This window comes from Rhinopithecus roxellana, unplaced genomic scaffold, assembly GCF_007565055.1.
Source record: "Rhinopithecus roxellana isolate Shanxi Qingling unplaced genomic scaffold, ASM756505v1 contig4255, whole genome shotgun sequence".
In the NCBI taxonomy this organism is placed as follows: domain Eukaryota; kingdom Metazoa; phylum Chordata; class Mammalia; order Primates; family Cercopithecidae; genus Rhinopithecus; species Rhinopithecus roxellana.
The window spans coordinates 1-18693 of record NW_022143122.1 but is presented as its reverse complement, the minus strand read 5'-3'; the positions used below and the strand labels follow the sequence as shown (position 1 = coordinate 18693).

The window sequence follows — 18693 nt, the reverse complement described above, 5'->3', positions numbered from 1 at the left end:
GAATTACAGGCATGAGCCACTGTGCCCGGCTCCCTGCCCTGAATTCTCTTCTCTCCCATGCACTCTCTGCCTCCCGATCTGTTAGGCAACGTATCTGCTTCATTTATGGGCTGTCTCTCCACTGGACTGTGAACTCCAGGGGGGCAGGCATTTTTGTCTTTTATTCTCTGCCATATCCCCAGTGCCTAGAGCATAAATGCTCAATAAATATTTGAGCAAACAAATGAACTTCCTGTCGCCCACCTTGCCTAGGCCATCCCCCACACAGGACACCCTTTCACCTCTAGCACGGGGAGAACACACAGGGCTGGGTTTGCCTCCATGCAGTTGGCTCTGCCCTAGCCCTCACTATGTGCCCTCCAGCCAGCTGAGCAGCCTCTTCTCTCTCACTCTGTTGCCCAGGCTGGAGTGCAGTGGCGCAATCTCAGCTCACTGCAACCTTCACCTTGTGGGTTCAAGCAATCCTCCTGCCTCAGCCTCCTGAGTAGCTGGGACTACAGGTGTGCACCACCACACCTGGTTAATTTCTGTATTTTTTTATAGAGACAGGGCTTCACCATGTTGCCTAGGCTGGTCTTGAACTCCAGGGCTCAAGTGATTCACCTGCCTCTGCCTCGCAACATGCTGGGATTACAGGCGTGAATCACCATGCCCGGCCCCAGCCTCTTCTTCTCAGCCTCAGTTTCTCCCTCTATATGATGAAGAGATTAGATTGGAACTCCTCTAGCTTCCACTGTGATGAAACTCCAGGATGTCTTCAGCATCTCTCCAAGGTCCAGATCCCGGTAGAAGGGAGTGGGGTGTGGACACAGAATTCACAGAGAATGAGAGTGGGGACACCTGGTGGTACCCTGCTCGGGAGAAATCTTATGGCCTTAAGCCCCCGCCCTGGAACAGGGGTGGGTGGAGGGGGACAGGGTGGGGTAGTTGTGGGAAGCTAAAAACACACTGAGAAAGGTTTCTCCAAAATATGTCCATATTTTAATCATGCCTAAAGTCCCACCTGGGAAGCCTAAGGACTGGAAGCCCAGGACTTGGAGAGCTGAGGCATGGAAGAGGCTGTGTGCAGAAGTGAGCCATCATCGCAGGAAGCTGGCCAGCAGGCGGGCCAGCGTGGGGCCCAGCAGGGCAGGCAGGACCCGGGGCAGCAGCTGACCTGGGGCCCCAGACCTGAGCACCACGCGCTGCCCAGCCGCTGCAGGGGCCTGACATTGTTCGTCATGTTCAGTTTCTGGTCCTTGTCGTAGTACAGCTTCTGAGAGAATGCCAGGATCTGCGAAAGCGACGGGCTCAGCGGATGGGGGCAGGGAGAGCTGCACTCCCTGCCGTGTGACCTCAGGCAGGCACCTCGTCCTGACCTGGGAGCCCTCATTAGGAAAGAGGGGCTCTGAACCTCTTGCTCTCAAGGTGGTCGTGACGATGATAAGAATAGGGGATGTAAATGAGGTGCGTGGCATAGGTGAGGGCTAAGCGCCCATTGGCTTCCTTTCACTCACACCCCAGGGGGCCAGCAATGCCTGTTTCTCTTGTCACTCTTACTACAGGACAGTGGCTCTCAAACTTGAGCATGCGTTAGCATCAGCTGGAAGGCGGGCTTGTTGGGCCCCAGAGGCCTGGGCTCCACCCCCAGAGCTCCTAATTCAGTAGCTCTGAGGATTAGCATTTCTAACAATTCCCCCGGTGATGATGTTGACTTCACTGGTCCAGGGGCCACACTTTGAGAACGACTGTTTTGGAATGGAAGTAGTGCAAGGGCAGACATTTGGGTCCTCTGGACTCACTGCTGTCTCCCCAGAGCCTCCTTCATTGTAGAAACCCCAGCACCATTTTCTGAATGATTCCACCTTCCCCTGCCTCCCGTCTAGCCCCCCCGTCTGGTGATGGAACGGCTCAGGCCTTTCTTGCCTGTCTTCAGTGAATGTCCATGATTAACAATGGACTTCAGTTCCCTGGGCTCCCCACCCGTATCCTTCTCAGGCAGACAGAGGGATAATTTCTGGGGAACCAGGCAGTGGGAGTCTGTGCCCTACCCCGGGCCCTGTGCACCTGTTCTCTGTGAAGCTGAATAGGCTCCTGAAACACGGTCCAGACGACCTTCTCGTCGCAGGTCGGTGTGGTGAGAGAGCCCAGGTAGCGGAAGTAGTGCCTCAGTTTCTCCTCCTTGGGGAGGAAGTCCAGCAGGCTGCTCTCTGCCATCGTGGTGTTCATCTCTGGGGTGGGGGCAAAGGACACCGTCAGTGAGGGTGGGAGAAGGAGCCCCACTTCCCCTGCACTCTGAGAGCCCAGCTCCCCGCACACCCACTCCTTCCTTTGTGGAAGGAATCCCCTCCTCACCCCACGCTGTTCTCCCCAGTCCTGACTCACCAGGTTTGGGGATATTAGACAGTGCCTCCACCAGCGGCCGGAAGCCCTTGTTCTCCTGGGGTCCAGCCTGGAAAGGGAGGGAAGGGTCTTGAGAATCTGCAGGGAGCCAGTGGTGGTGGCCAGTTCATTCTCCTGATCTGGGGATGGAAGGCCAGGCAGCTTCTGGGATTGAGGCTCTGGGCTCCCCACCTGGCCCAGGAACATGCAACCCTAGAAACAGAGGCGGAAGTTGGAGTCTCCCCACCCCCTCCTGCTTCGCTGGAGTCCCAGGTCTCTGGATCCTGGAAGAAGCTCTCAGCCCCAGGTTCCCTGGGAGGTGAGGAATGGGAGTCCCACCTCCACCAGAAAGGCCAGCACCGCGATCTCGTCTTCAGGGTCCTGGGCCTCTTTCACGTTCCTCAATGTCCCCTTCTCTTTCTCATGTACTATGTGCACCTGGTGGGGGTGGAGGGGTGAAGAGGCAACCTATGAAGGACCTGGACTACCCTGCTTGCCCAAGGCAGGTGCACACCCAGAGCCCAGACAAGGTCCCAGTCCAGAAGGGGCCCTCACCTCCATGGCAAAGTGTTCCCCATCCAGGCTGTGCTCAGAGCCCTTATCTAGAAAGTTGGACCAGTGCAGATGCAACTGTGTGGCCTGGTACCGGGCGGGCAGTCCTCCTCCAGAAATGCTGGCCTTGTTCCCCAGCAACATCATCACTGGGGGCACAGAAGGGGCAGAGCCCTCGAACCGGCCTCCCTCAGCCTCTTCCAGGCCCTCATCCCAGCTTCACCCAGATGGGACATTCTCTCCTGCCTCCCACCCTTCATGGGCTCTGGTCCTGGCCTGCAGGGGTGGGGCGGGGTGGGACAGCCCTGGACCTTTCCCTGGCCTCCTCCTTGGCCTCCCTGCCTGTCTCCCCCCCTCCTGCACCCTCCACTGCCCCAAACTGCAGCTCTGGCCTGGTGCCTCCTCTGCGTCCACCTCCTCTGTGGTGCCCTGGCGTCCTCGGGGTAATGTCCAAACTCCTCAGGCCTGGGTGACCTGCCCCTGGGTCCCAGCCCAGCTGCCCCTGGGCCTTGCTTGGGCTCCGCCTGGGTTCACTCTCTGTTCTTCATCCACACAGAGCTCCTGGCAGTTCTCCGAACGTGCTGAGCTGTTTTCATGCCTCCGCAGCTTTGCCCATGTCCTTCTTCCTGGAACGCTTCCTTCCCCCATCCCAGACTGGTCTGACGAAAGTACCGAAAACATACTAGAGTGTTCTCTCCTCTCGAAAGCTGTCCTCCCCCATAGGATTGTCAGCCCCCTCGCAGCACAGATGGGCCTGAGCCTGGCATGCCCTCCTGGGAGAAGCCCTGTCCTCTCAGTCCTCGGGGAGCTAGGGTGCCCAGGCCTGCCCAGGGCCTCCGTCCAGCCCACCTGAGTGCCCGTTATTTTGGACCGTCCACGTTTGCTTCTTATCATAGCCGGAGAAGGAGAAGCGCCCCAGGTTTTTGTCCACCTTTGCCTTTCTGGTGACGATGTTGATGGGGGACTGGCGGTCCTTCTGGCAGTTTCCACCCCACTTGCCTGGTACTGAGCAGGGAGATGGGGTGGATTGTGAGTGTGCCAGGGGTGCCTGGCACCAAAGTGTAGCCCCCACCGCCCTACTGACGTCAGGCCCACCCACTCAGTTCCCACACGGCAACGCTTTGAGGTGGCCTGAAGGCTGTGCTTCAGGGATGCTCAGCTCAGAACTCCGCCCTCACCCTTCCTGAGCCTTCCTCCTCCTCCTCCACAGACACACACATGCAAGGTTGGGGAGTCTAGCCCTGGTGTGGGACAAGGTGGGAACAGGGCTGCCAACTGTTGGCTGTGAGCCCCAGGGTAGGGACAACTTCATGAGGTGGTGCACATCACCTCTCCAAGCCCTGGGTTTCCCAAATGTAAAATGGGAACTGCGGAGATAATCTGCTTCCCTGGGATGCCAGAGAGTTTAAAGGAGATGGATGGAGAGGGCTTTGGAAGCAATGGAGTGGGACTCCCTGAGGGGTTTCTGATGAAGGGCGCTGAGTATCATCTGAGGAATGGGAGGGAGAGGAGTAGCCCTGGAAGAGCTGGTTCCCCGAACCCTGGTGACCCCAACACCAGGAGGGCTAGGGTCAGGAGCGGGCGCACTGCTCAATCACCAAAACACAGCAGACTGCAGGGTTTGCATTCGAATTGATCAGCATTCGAATAAAAGCATAAAGGACCATCGCTCAGGCCCCCTGCAAGGGGTGTCACTGGGATAGAACCAACTCCCGGTTTTGTTATGGGAAACAGCAAAATGCCTTTCCTCCTTTAATGCTGCTGCCAATTCATTCCACAAGGAATATGCCCTCTCGGTGGCAGCAGGTGCCAGTGAAGACTCAGGCTACTCTACACTCCCTGGTCCCTGAGCACCAGGACAGGAGAGAGTGAGTGTGTGTTTGTGTGTGTGAGTGTGAGAGTGTGGGTTTGTGTGTGTGTGAGTGTGTGCACGTGTGTGAGTGTGTGCTTGTGTGTGTGTGAGTGTGTGTTTGTATATCTCTGTGTGTGTGTGTGAGAGAGAGAGAGAGAGAGAGTGTGTGTGTGTGTGTGTGTGTGTGTGTGTGCTGGGAACTGATATCTGCCTGGGAGGCCACCATCACCCCTCACCTTCCCACCCTTCTGGGGTCTCCATTTCGGCCTGTGTGGTGCCCACCATGCAAAAACAGCAGTTCCCCGGACTGGCTGTACTCACCCAAGCAGGTGTCGTTGGAGGAATTGGCTTGACTTTCGTAGCACCAGTGTGACTCTGGAGCAGAGAGGAAAGGTGTGAAGTGTGCATGTGTGTGTCCTATTGCTCCCACACACAGGAGGATTAGAGGCTGGGCCTACCCCTGGGGTTGAAGCCCTCCCTTGGGCTGGGATGGAGTGTTCCTGGCAGTAGCATTGAGGACCTAGGGAAACTCAATCGAAAACTAAGCAGGGCTGATCAACAGGTCAGCTGGTGTAGGGCTCTGTTCCCCAGGTGGGGCCAGGCCAAGCAGCCACCGGCCCTCCAGGAAACCCCCGTGAGGCCACTCAGCTCTAACGTGGGGCTGGCCTGGATATTTCATTCCTTGGTCACCAGCCGCCTCCTCCCTGCTTACCTCTCCCACCCCAAACCTGGAAGGGAGACTCTGGTGAGAGGGGAAGAGGAGGACTCAGCCCAGCCTCCGCTCCTGGGACAATAGATTCAGGTTCAGCCGGGCAGCCTTCCCAGATCCTAGATGAGGGAGGAGATTAGGCGGTCCCTCCCCAGAATGCCTCCCCGCCTCCCCCCCACCCTACCCCACTGTGTGTTACTAAGATCCCTTCTTGGCTAGCGTCTCACAGCTCCCGCTGGGAGGAAAGCAGCCAGGCTTTCTCCCCTGCCCCCCAACCCCACAGTCCTGGTCTTTGGGGCCAGGCTGAGGGCTCTGCCTCAGAGCAATAGAACCCAGCATCTCTGAAAAAAAGGCTGCACCTCAAATGTCCTACATGGATGCAAGATGCTAATAAGAGGGGAAAGTGCATGCAGGGCAGAAGGGCCTATGGGAACCCTCTGTACTTCCTGCTGATTTTTTATGTGAGCCTAAAATTGCTTTAAAATAAAGTCTATTAATTTTTTTTTAAGGTTGCACCAGCAGGGCGAACAGAACATCTCATCCAGAGCTTGGAATTCTGGCTGAGCCGCTCAGGGGCCTTAGATGGGTTTGGGGGCAAGCCCCTTAAGCTCTCTGAGCCTCAGTTGTATCATCTGTAATATGAGACAAACATACCCACCTCATAGGGCCGTGGGGAGGATTAAATGAGGTTTCAGGCAGCTTGGCACTTGGTAAAATCCCATCGACAACTCCTTCCTTCCCCCTCACCCCCACCCCCGTGCCTCCTTTTGGGAGCAGATGGCCAAAGCCAAGGAGGGGCAGAGAGAGGAGAGAAATGAAATGACTTGGAAAGAACTCAGGATGAGGAAATTCCTAAGAAAAGCACGGTTCCCACTCAGTCAAAGCTGAGGCCTCTGAGCTCATCCGCCCTCTCCCTTCTTGCCTGGGCTGCCTCCACAATCCCATCTCCTTGTAGTCTAAGCCAGGGCGGAAGTCCCTGGAATGGGGACAGGATGGGGAAGGAGCCATGAGGGAGCATCCCCGGGAAAACTGGCCATGAAGAGCCGCTTTGGGCTTTGGAGTTTCCCAGCCCTGATCACTGCCTCTCCTGCTCTGCTGGCATCGCCTTTTTCAGAGTTGCAGTGTTTTCCCCTTGAAGGTCCATCCCCAGCCCCACTCGCCACCCAAGCCCCAGCAGCAGTGGGGCAGAGCTCTGAAACCTCCAGCTCCCGCTCTGCCTTTGCTCAGTCTCCACAGGAGAGTTATCGGACATTCCAAGCCCCACAATCTTCCCCTGACAGAAGGCGTGTTACAGGAAAGGGGTCCCCACCCAGATCCCGAGAGGGTTCTTGGATCTCACACAAGAAAGAATTCAGGGCGAGTCTGCGGTGCAAAGGAAAAGAAAGTTTATTAAGAAAGTACAGTGGTGACTGTCGCCTTCACACAGGTGAACTCGGAAGACAAAGGCGCTTTGGCTAAGCTGGCGGAAGCTATCAGGACCAATTACAATGACAGATACGATGAGATCTGCTGTCACTGGGGCGGCAATGTCCTGGGTCCCAAGTCTGTGGCTCATATCGCCAAGCTCCAAAAGGCAAAGGCTAAAGAACTTGCCACTAAACTGAGTTAAATGTACACTGTTGAGTTTTCGGTACATAAAAATAATTAAAATACAAATTTCCTTAAAAAAAAAAGAAAAAGTACAGTGGTGAAAGGACAGCTACTCCATAGACAGAGTAGGACATTCCCAAAAGTCACAGAAGGAACACGTCCGATGCGTTGTATACATGGGGACATGTGCTCTGCTACAGGGGTTTGTGATAAAGGATTAATTTTCTTAATTACTATATTATGCAAGAATCGATATTGTTATTATTGAGATGGAGTCTCGCTCTGTTGCCCAGCCTGGAGGGCAGTGGCGTGATCTTGGCTCACTGCAACCTCCGACTCCCAGTTTCAAGCAATTCTCCTGCCTCAGTCTCCTGAGTAGCTGGGATTACAGGCATGCACCACCACGCCCAGTTAATTTTTGTATTTTTAGTAGAGACAGGGTTTCACCATGTTGGCCAGGCTGGTCTCGAACTCCTGACCTCAAATGATCCACCCTCCTCAGCCTCCCAAAGTGCTGGGATTACAGGTGTGAGCCACCGTGCCCGGCCGATATTACTATTTTTAAAGCAAAATTAGGAATGCCTTTGGTTTCCATATATCGGGGTATCTGGACCTTCCCAAGTCTGGGTCTGTGTCGTAAACATTATTAATTTGTTCCGTTAACCATAAACATCTAGAGGCTAGAAATGTCTGACTTTCTGAGAAAGCAGCCCAGCAAATTCCGGCCTCATTTTCCTAGCCCTCACCCAAAATGGAGTCACTCTGGTTCAAACGCCTCTGACAGGCACAGCCACCAAATTCCCAGTGCTGGTGACTGAGGAGATAATACATCAGAGGGCATTTGCACCACGACAGTTCCTTGCCATAATCCTCCCATGTCCCCACCCGAAGAGGTCTTGAAGGCAGAAGGGGTTTTGAAAGCTGGGCTGGCCTCTCCTCTGACTGGAGGCCACAGGGGCAGCCGTTCCAGGAGAAGCCTTCCTCGAGCCAGTGTCCCCAAGAGCCAGCTGTGAAGGGTGGAGCCCCCTGTAACTTGCCTCACAGCCTCCCTGGGGCACATCTGGTCCAGGCTTAGCTTTTCTTAGGAATTTGGTCTTCCCTTGTTCTGGCCGCAGCTCCTAGGTTTGTAGTGGTGACCGCTGATCCACTGTCTTAATCATGGAGACTTTTGACCTGCTTGGCTGAACGTGCTTTTAACTACCTTCTTCAGGAAGCAGAAGCCAGGAAAACATAATGGTGGTGAAGTCAAGGCCAGGGGTCCGGCCCATGTCCGTGGAGTGAGGGTGGGGTGCTGGTGGCAGGAGCATCCACCACTCAGGTTCTTGTCCTCATTGAATGAGAGGGCCACCCTTGCAGATAAGTACCAGCCCACTGACTGAGGTCACTCTGAAGAGGGCCTGGGAAGGAGAGGGACTACCTACCCATAGGTCTCAGTGTCCAGTGCCACATCCTACCTAGTCCATCCACCCTGACCACAGGTTAGAGACTGAGAGCCCGTCGCCTGTCACCCAGCTACTGCCCCCCACCCTGACTGACCTGCCACCCCTCCCCCTTGTTTCAAGATGGCTGAGGAAGCGTCTCTAATGGACCTTGCTCACCCCACCTCCCCCTCTGAGGGACAGGGGATAATCCTGAAAAACAGCTCAGCACAACCCAAGTGTGTCCTGGGCAAAGTCTCAGCAGCTCCCGGCCAGGGGTCTGGGGCTCTGAAGGGGACCAAATATCCTCTCCCGTCCTCCTGTCTCAATGGACAGAGATGCTCTGGGGGTCTCCATATGCAACCTGGTCCCTTCTCAGCTTGAGTCCCCCATGGGATGAATGGAAGGCAGGTCCCGGTCAGAAAGCCTTGGCACTAAAGGAGATCACAGCTTGTGTGAGGGATGAGCTGAGACACATTCCTGACACTGTCCCCAGGCTTGGGGGAGAGCTCCATAAACGTGGTATATGGAGCACCGACCACGTGCGGCACAGGCACTGCACTAAGCACTTAAATCCATTATTTTATTCGAACCCTTAAAACCCCTGAAGTCAGAATGACTACACTTGTTTTGCAAATGGGAACGGAAGTGACTTACCCAAGGCCACACAGCTACAAAGCGCCCGAACTGCAAAGCATTTCTCTTTCTACTGTCTAGCTGCTTAGTAGGTTTCCAGTGTCTAACCCTACAAATAAAAGTTTTCACATTCTGCTTTTTCTCTTTCTTCCCCCAGGGGCCCGGAGGAGAGGCTGCAAGATGCCACTGGATCCTCTACAACAGCTCAGCCAGTCCCTGCTGCAAAGGGCACACGCTGGCTCCTCTGTGCAGAGGACACCTTCACCCCTCACTCCGCGGCTTCGAGGGTGGAGCACCTAACTTAGGAGAGGAGGTTTCAGCCTGCGTGGACCCCAAGAACCATCCGAGGGGTGGCTGGGCTGAAAACTGGCAGATGGGGTCTTCTGGTGATGGGGTCTGGGGTTGCAAAGAAGGTGCCTCCAGGATCGGATCTCTGTGCCCAGCCGCTTGAAGCGCCTTTAGCGCCTTATCAAACATTAACATGCCTTTCCTGCCACCTCCCACCTAGAGGAATAATTAAGAGCTCGACTTCACCATTAATCTTTAAACGAAAATCACCCTGTCCGGAAAGACCGGCTCCGCAGAGGCCTCGGGGCTCCGGGACCCCCGCCCCGCCCCACCAGGCTCCCAATTCAGCGCTGGGGGCTAGGGAGGCCAGGGGAGCTTGCGACCCTCAGGGGCAAGGAACCTAGGTGGGAAGGGCGACTCCCAGGACCCTGCCACACCGCCCTTGCTCTGGCCCCGGGGCAGTCGCCCAACGCTGAGTCCCAGCAGGACCGACGGAAACCCACGGACAGACGGAGGACGCTGGGTGAGAAAACAAGGCTTGCGTTGAGGCCGGTCTGAGAAGCATCCTTTTCTTCTTCTTCTTCTTCTTCTTTTTTTTAGACGGCGCAGCAGGCTGGAGTGCAGTGGCGTGATCTGATTGCAACTTTCAGCTCCTAGGTTCAAGCAATTCTCCTGTCTCAGCCTCCCGAGTTGCTGGGATTACAGGCGTGTGCCAGCACGCCTGGCTAATGTTTGTATTTTTGGTAGAGATGGGGTTTCATCATATTGGCCAGGCTGGTCTCGAACTCCTGAGCTCAGGTGATCCACCCGCCTCTGCCTCCCAAAGTGCTTGGATTACAGGTGGGAACACCCGCGCCCAGCCTGGGAAGCATCCTTATCAGGGACTCCCAACTCGTCTTGCTCCGGGACGCCGGCCACGCGCACACCCTCACCGCGTACACGCGTGCACACGCTCCCCCGGCCGCCGCGGACACGCGTGTGCACACACAAGCTCGCGCGCTGCTCGGTCCTCCCGCACCCTCGCGGCCCCCGGCGCACACGCAACCCGGGACCCACGCGCCGCCAACGCGCACAGGCAGCCCGCGGGGAGACTCTGCGGGGCGGGAGCTGGGGGCACGGAGGGGGCCGCCGAGGGGCACCTGGGGCCGGAGCCCGGGAGCTCACCTGCAGGGGCCGATGGCCGCGCCGCGGACAGGGCCAGGAGCACCAGCAGCATCCGCATGTTGCGCGACAGCAAAGAGGCCTCCGGGCCGGGGGTCGCGCACCGAGAAGGCCGCCGCGGGTGCAGCGATCCTGCCGGCCTGCGTTTTATAGCGGAGCAGCAACGGGAGGGAGCCCCGACAGCTGGACGCGGGAGGCGGCTCCTCCCACTGGCAGGGCCTGCCCTCCCCTCCCCACCTTCCCCCTGTCCCTCATCTGAAATCCTCCGCTCTCCCTGTCCCCCGCCCCGACCTGCCACCTCTTGCCCTGTGCACGAGGCCCCCTCACCCACTCCGCGTCCTCTCCACTCAGAAGCGGCGCCCTGCCCCTCCCCCATCTGACTCCTGGTCCCTGGTTTGGGAACAGGGACGCGACACCACAAAGTGCTTGACCCACACAAAGATGAGTGCCCCGATGATGACTTCAATCATTTTGGCGCCACCCCTGCGCAGTGGTCTTGAATGGGAATGGCCTTGGGATGGGGTGGCTGTGGAGATAGCCTCGAAGAGATGAGAGGCTGAGGGGGCGTGTGATTGCCGTTTGTTGAATCAGTGGCCGCAGAGAGCCTCTCTTTTCTCTCCCAGGCAGTGGTCATTGATTCTCTCTCTGGGTCTCATCTCTTCCATTTCCTCCCAGGCTGCTCCAAACTTAATTTCTAAGTAGACCAAGACCTTCTTCAAACACAGAGCAAAGCTGTCCCTAAACTGCCCTTGCTGGTGTTTATGTGATGAGCAGGGAGGGTTGAGGGGGCAGAATTAAGAAATGGATTGTAAGAGGACTCGGTGAAGGAGAAACTGATGGGGTCAAAGGGGAGGAGCTAGGTTCTTTGACCCCCCCAGGTGGAGAGATGAGATGGGAAGAGAAGAGACTGGGATCTGAATGTACCCCTAGTTCTCCCATTTGCCTAGATCTCCAGAGGAGTCCAGGGAAAGTTCCCTTAAGGGCGGCTCCAACATTTGGGGAAATGGGGTATCCCCGCAGCGCCCCCAAGCTGCCTCTTGTCTCCTCTCTTCGCTGTGCCCCCTGCTACTGCAGGTCCTCTGTGTCCCACAGAGGGTGGGGGCTTCTGTGAGAGTTTGGGAAGCTCAGGCTGGGGTGCGGGAGAGGAACAGGGAACCCGGAAGTGGACCAGGACTCTTCTGGTTTAGCCACTTCCCCACCCGCTGCCAACCTGTCAGTCTCTACCGACCTTCTAACCTGGGCTAGGGACCTCTGAAGGGGGATTGCCTCACCCAGAAGGATTCCGGCAAAAAAACGCTTCCTCCTTGCTTTGAGTGGAGGCTGACTCCCCGCTCCTGGCCCAGGATCACACAACCTCAGGGAGCAGCTTTGATCCTACAGAGAGGCAGGAGGGAGGGGAGGGGGTGTCCATGCCAGGCTTAGGGCTCTATTATCAACACCACTGTATAATGTAATCACCAGCCCTGCGACCATGACAGCGGCGGGAGGATTCCACACCCAGAGCCTATTCTGGGGAGTGCATTTGTGTTCACAGGGCTATAAAAACGTCTCTTTCAGGACAGAGGAAGCCTGTTCCTGGGAATAAAGACCACCCCAAGGAGTCCCTGTGGCCTCTGGCCAGCTCCCTGATGAGCAGGGGAGAGGTTTGGGAACCTTTGGTGGAGTTAAGGGACTGTTGATCAATGACTCACTTTAAAGTTCATTGCTTTGGGCTCCCCCAGGAGAGAGGGGGACCCTGGGTGCATCTTGAGCCCATAAAGATGGGTGAGGAGAACCAGTCTCTGGTGAGGCACGCCCGCTGAAGAATGCGGGGAGGGGTATAGCTGTGCACTCTCTCACGGATGCATCTTAATTATGAGCACCACAGAGCCTGCATATTGGAATGGGGTGGTGGAGTGGCTTCTGCTCCATCTGCCATCTCTAACTTCAAGGTTACACAGGGTGAGGGCCCTCCCTTCCTGTTCCTGGTCTTAACATTCTCAGCCTTATCTCCCAGCCCTGACCCCAGTCCTGGCCTACCATAAACCAGTCACCTGTCACTATTTAGGCTACCTGGGGCCCAGCTTACCTGCAGGGTGCAAGGCCTGATTTAGGGTTATTACAGCTGGAATGGGTGCTGACGTGTCCCAGTGACTTAAGGGCCCATAAAGCTGCCAGCCCAGGCCACCTGAGTGGGAGAGCCCAGCCCAGCAGCCCCAGCCTCCTTCCTCTTATTCTGCAGAGGCTCCCGGTGTTCTGAGTTCAAGTCTTTGCTCTTCCTCTGACTCATGGATGACCTTGGGCAACTTTCCTGCACCCAGCTGATTGAAACTTCCTCATCTATAAACTGGAGATGGTAATCCCTGCCCTGCTGACCTCCACCAATAAACAGTTATTCAGAGTCTGCTGTGAACCAGGGCCTGCCCAGTCCAGACTTTCACAACTGGCCTCTCAGTGCCTGGGTGTAGCCGCTGGCCCATGGTGGATGCAAAGATGAATCACACTCTTGTCCTTTGGGGATGTTTGCACGCATGGCCCTGTCAGGAACAGAACGGAAGCCGTGGGAAAGCTAAGGGGCTTTGAGACACACAACCCTGGAGTCACTTCTGGCTCCGCCCACTTGTTCTATGATGGCAGCTGAGCCTCAGTTTTCCTCATCTGTTGAAATGGAAATCATCCCCCAATCTCTCTCAAAGATTGCCGTGAGGCCTCAGTGAGCTAAAGTCTGAGGAGGTTGGGCCCATGGCTTGGCACATTGGCACATGTGGCCATGACCTCTATGCGGAGCCCCCTTAGCTGGATTAAACTGACCCTAGGCGAGTGTGGAGGCAGCATTGGGTGGGATGGGACATTGAGTTAGCACTGGAGAGGGGCCCTGGCACATTCAGGTTCTTCCTGGACTACCAGGGGCAAGGAAGGGAGCCCCAGCTGTAGACCTGGGAACATGAGGTTCAGGTGCAGCCCCCTCTGGGACTGTGAGAGGCATGGGGTGGAGGCACAAAGGGAGCTGAGACCCTGCACACCTGGGTTCACAGGTCAGGGGGAAGGTCAAATACATTGCCCTAAATAGAAACCTACCATACCTTATGCTCAGCGTAGCAGGCGGGCAGAGAGAGTATAAGGCAGAGGATCAGAATAGGAGTAGGAGCCACACTGCCCGGGGTCTACATCCCAACCCCGACACTCAGCTTTTACCCCCCGTCAGGCTCAGTGTCCTCATCAGGAAAATCACCAGCCTTCGACCATGATCAAAAAAAAAAAAAAAAAACAGCAGAAATAAAAACAGCAGCTGCCTGGCACAGTGGCTCATGCCTGTAATCCCAACACTTTGGGAGGCCAAGATGGGCAGGTTCACTTGAGGTCAGGAGTTCGACACCAGCCTGGCCAACATGGAGAAACCCTGGCTCTACTAAAAATACAAAAATTAGCCAGGCATAGTGGCGGGTGCCTGTAATCCCAGCTACATGGGAGGCTGAGGCAGGAGAATCACTTGAACCCGGGAGGCAGAGGTTGCAGTGAGCTGAGATCACGTCACTGCACTCCAGCCTGGGCAACAGAGCGATAATGCTGGGTGAAGGGCCTGTCTGGACACTTACTGAGTGCTCAGTAAACCTCAGCTGTAATTCTTAGTTGTTAAGGCCACAGTGGCCTTATGCCCAGAACAGCACAGGAGCCCAGAGGAGCAGCACCTAACCCAGCCTGTGGGAAAGAGACTGGGGAAGCCTCCCTCAAGAGATCAGACCCGCGCTGAGTCTTCAAAGAAAAGTAGACCTTAACTTAAAAAAGAGAAGGGAGATGCAGGTAAAGGAAACAGAATGAGAAAAGGCATGGAGGTGAGGCTGGAGGAGGGTTTGGGACAAGACAGGGCTTGTCTGTTAGGATTGGAAGGTGGGGCTGATCTTTCCTTTGTTGGGGGATAGATATCAAGATCCTAATTTTATAGACCAGGAAACATTCTCAGAGAGGGTCACTGGAGCCCAGAAGCAGGCAGGGATCTTCCGTGACTTCACTGAGTTACAGAAGAGGAAGCTGAGGCTCAGAGAGGCAGTGGCTGCCCAAATTCACAGCAAGGAGAGAGGGAGTAGAGGTAGGATTAGAAACTTTGGTCTCCTGCCCCACTTCCCAGTGCTCTTTCTGTGCCTTCTCACCTCCTCCCAACACCACATTCTTCCCTCCCACTGGGAGCCCCAGCCTCCATCTGCCCTCGCTTTCCTCACCTACAGATTCTCCGCTGACTCGCAGATTATTCAGGGAAAGATTTGCAGGAATTCCAGCTTTTGTGTTCCTGGAGAGTGAGATTAAATCCACACAAAAGAAGGGTTAGTCAATAGCCCGGGCTCCACCTCTCCCCCGCCTGGATCTCTGCTGTATTCCAGCAAAGACGAAAAAAACTCCTTTCCTGCCAGCACCTGTGGAGGCTGTGCGCCCCTTTCCCATTCTCTACGCCTGCCCTATTTCTCTGGACTGTGCAGAGAATCTGGGAGAGGGGAGAGGGGAGCCAGCAGAGAGAGCTAGAGACTGTTACTGGGGAAGGACAGGGGCCTTTTGGTAGAGGAGTTGGCAGAAATTTCTGGTCCTGAACATTTTGAAATAACAATAGCAGTAATATGTGTGGAAAAAACCAGGGATAGAGGTGACATATGTTCTGTTCCTCCCTGCAGAAAACTCAGGAAATACTCCCCCATGGTCGTCCCCTCCCCTCTCAGCATCTTGGCCACAAGAGCCCAAGCTCACACCAGCAGGAAGCTGGGATCAGAGGAGGTCGGACTTTCCAAGTGTGCTCATTTACATTCTGGTTTTGTGGTGGAGGGATCCCCTAAAGAGGGTGATGAGGAGGAGTGGGTGGGGAGAAGAAGAAGAGTCATACAAGCGACTTTGGTGGGGAAGGGAAGGTGTCTTCCTTAATTAACATGGTGACAACATTAAGAAAACAGGCTCCGCGAGTGGCTTGGAGGTGACTTGCACCTGTAATTCCAGCACTTTTGAGAGGCCAAGCCTGGCAGGTTTCTGGCCAGAAGTTTGAGACCAGCCCTGGGAAAGAATGGTGAAATTGGTCTCTACAAAAAATACAAAAATGAGCTGGGCGTGGTGGCACATGCCTGTAGTCCCAGCCACTTGGGGGGTTGAGGTTGGAGAATCACTTGAGCTCAGGAGGTGGAGGCTGCAGTGAGCCAAGATCACACCACTGCACTCCAGCCTGGGTGATAGAGTGAGACCCTGCCTCAAAAAAAAAAAAAAAAAAAAAGAAAAAAGAAAAGAAAGAGAGAGAGAGCGAGCAAGAGAAAGAAGAAAAAGGAAAGGAAAGAAAGAAGAGGCTTAACCAGGCGCAGTGGCTCACAACTTTAATCCCAGCCCTTTGAGAGGCTGAGGCAGGAGGGTCACTTGAGCCCAGGTGTTTGAAAACAGCCTGAGCAGCATAGCAAGACTCCTTCTCTACAAAAAATAAAAAATTAGGGGAGTATGGTGGTGTACATCTATAGTTCCAGCTACTCAAGAGGCTGAGGTAGGAGAATCCCCGGAGCCTGAGAGATCGAGATGGAGGCTGCAGTGGGCTATGAGCACGCCACTATACTCCAGCCTGGGCAACAGTGCAACAGTGTGAGACAGAAAGAAAAGAAAAGAAAAGAAAGACTAGCAGGGGTGGAGGCTCACACCTGTAATCCCAGCACTTTGGGAAGTGGAGGCAGGTGTCATCTGAGGTCAGAAGTTTGAGACTAGCCTGACCAACATGATGAAACCCTATCTCTACTAAAAATACTAAAATTAGCCAGATGTTGTGGTGGTGCGTGCTTGTAATCCCAGTTACTCAGGAGGCTGAGTCAGGAGAATTGCTTGAACCCGGAAGGGAGAAGTTGCAGTGAGTCAAGATCATGCCACTGCATTCTGGCCTGGGTGACAGAGCAAGACTCCATCTGAAAAAGAAAAGAAAAAAAAGAAAAAAAGGAAAAAAGGAAGGAAGGAAGCCAAGCAGAAAGGAAGGAAAAGAGCAAGCTCTTTCAGGGGTGTGTGTGTGAACTTTTTTCCTGATTACCCAAATAACACTTCCTCATTGTAGAATATTTGAAAAGGAGAAAAAGAAACATTATCCATAACCTTATCTCCCAGAGGCAATCATTTTACAATTTCGACGTATTTTTAAGAAAAACATGCCACCTCAATCCGCATTTAATTTTTCTGTGTCCCCTGCAGTCTTTATCTATATGCAAGCACACTACTGACATAGTGAACAATAAAGAGTCCTGTTTTTTTTTTTTTTTTTTTTTTTTGAGACGGAGTCTCGCTCTGCCACCCAGGCTAGAGTGCAGTGGCCGGATCTCAGCTCACTGCAAGCTCCGCCTCCCGGGTTTACGCCATTCTCCTGCCTCAGCCTCCCGAGTAGCTGGGACTACAGGCGCCCGCCTCGTCGCCCGGCTAGTTTTTTTTGTATTTTTAAGTAGAGACAGGGTTTCACCGTATTAGCCAGGATGGTCTCGATCTCCTGACCTCGTGATCCGCCCGTCTCGGCCTCCCAAAGTGCTGGGATTACAGGCTTGAGCCACCGCGCCCGGCCGAGTCCTGCTTTTTAACGTCCACATTTCAGTGTAAACATGAGTCCATGTTACAGGACAGCCTTCGCAACTTTAATTTTGTGGCACCACAATACACCCAGGCGTGTCATCAACTCACTCCCCATTATAAAGAACATTGCGGCAAACGCCTTCCTGCTCCATGGACAGGGCCACTGGATGGACAGGGAAACTGGGAGTCTCAGCTCCTCTCCCCAGCTCCCCACTGAGGGGAACTGCCCTAAGTTCATGAAAATAGTTGAGGGGTGCGGTGAGGGCTAGTGAAGGTCCCTTGGCGGCCAGTCAGAGTATCAGAGCCTGGAGTCCTAACTCTGACCTCTGATGTGCCTGTGAGATGGGGAATATGTGTAAGGTTGGGGGTGAGGTGGTTCTGAATAGATTTGTAGAGTGTGAGAAAAAAACGCGCTTGTGGGTGCCTCCTCCCTGAGTGCCTTTGCACAACATTGGCGCCCTCTGCTGTCCCTGCTCGTCTAACACTTTGGAAGTCCTTCTTTCTGTCTGACTGTAGATCAGTCTGTCCTTCCTGTCTCTTTTCCTTTTAGGGGGAGAGTATCATTTAACAGCAATGAAGCAGCATTCAGGGAATTGAAGAACAACTCTTTAGGTCCACCCTAAACCCAGTACCCAGAACTTTAGCCTCCTTTAGGAGACTTCCCTATTGGAACTACTCTCTCTCTCTTAGATATTGAGTTGGGGGTGGGGGTTGGGGACTGAGACAAGCAGCTGAGAATAAGGCAACAGGTTCCCTGAAGACCCTGTCCTAGCCACTCCCTTCTCCAGATGTGGCCCTGGGGAGGGATGGCTGTATTACAGCCGCAGAGAGAAACTGAGTGTTTCTCACCTCCAGCATCTGATAAGGGTGACACATGGGTATACGTGAGTACACGTGGGGTGGTTAGATGGGTCTTCCCTGCCTCTCCGTTAATTATGCAAATGGAGAAGTGGGGAATGGCTTTTTCCTAGTAAGTAACTCCGAGATTTCCGAAGTGTAAAGTTTAATAAGCCTTGTGCGGTGGAGGATTAGGGGCAGGGCTGGCTGCTTGCGGCTTGCCCAGTTGCAGAGGGGCTGCACTTATAAGAGCTCCACTTTTCTTTTTTTCTTTTCTCTTTTTTCTTTCTTTCTTTTTTTTTTTTTTTTTTTTTTTGAGACAGAGCCTCAATCTGTTGCCCAGGGTGGAATGCAGTGACATGATTTTGGCTCACTGCAACCTCCACCTCCCGGGCTCAAGTGCTCCTCCTACCTCAGCCTCTTGAGTAGCTGGGATTACAGGCAGAGCCACCACGCCCAGCTAATTTTTGTATTTTTTTTTTTTTTTTTTTTTTTTTGAGACTGAGTCTTGCTCTGTCGCCCAGAGCTGGAGCGACAGCTGTCTCGGCTCACCACAAGCTCTGCCTCCCAGGTTCACGCCATTCTCCTGCCTCAGTCTCCCGAGTAGCTGGCACTACAGGCGCCCGCCACAACGCCCAGCTAAATTTTTGTATTTTTGGTAGAGACAGGGTTTCACCATGTTAACCAGGATGGTCTCGATCTCCTGACCTCGTGATCCACCCGCCTTGACCTCCCAAAGTGCTGGGATTACA

The 18693-nt window shown here is 54.5% G+C and overlaps 1 protein-coding gene across 1 annotated transcript; it reads right to left on the bottom strand.

Annotated features, from left to right (window-relative positions):
* Positions 1–976: 976 nt before the first annotated feature.
* On the bottom strand, positions 977–10948 carry LOC104662951 (carbonic anhydrase 4). Its single transcript, XM_010364090.2, is given in 9 exon segments — positions 977–1192; positions 1195–1273; positions 2047–2210; positions 2365–2431; positions 2701–2799; positions 2917–3062; positions 3763–3918; positions 5087–5140; positions 10571–10948. Coding segments are annotated over 9 exon segments (1251 nt in total). The 5' UTR covers positions 10944–10948; the 3' UTR covers positions 977–1079.
* Between the last annotated feature and the right edge of the window lie 7745 nt (positions 10949–18693).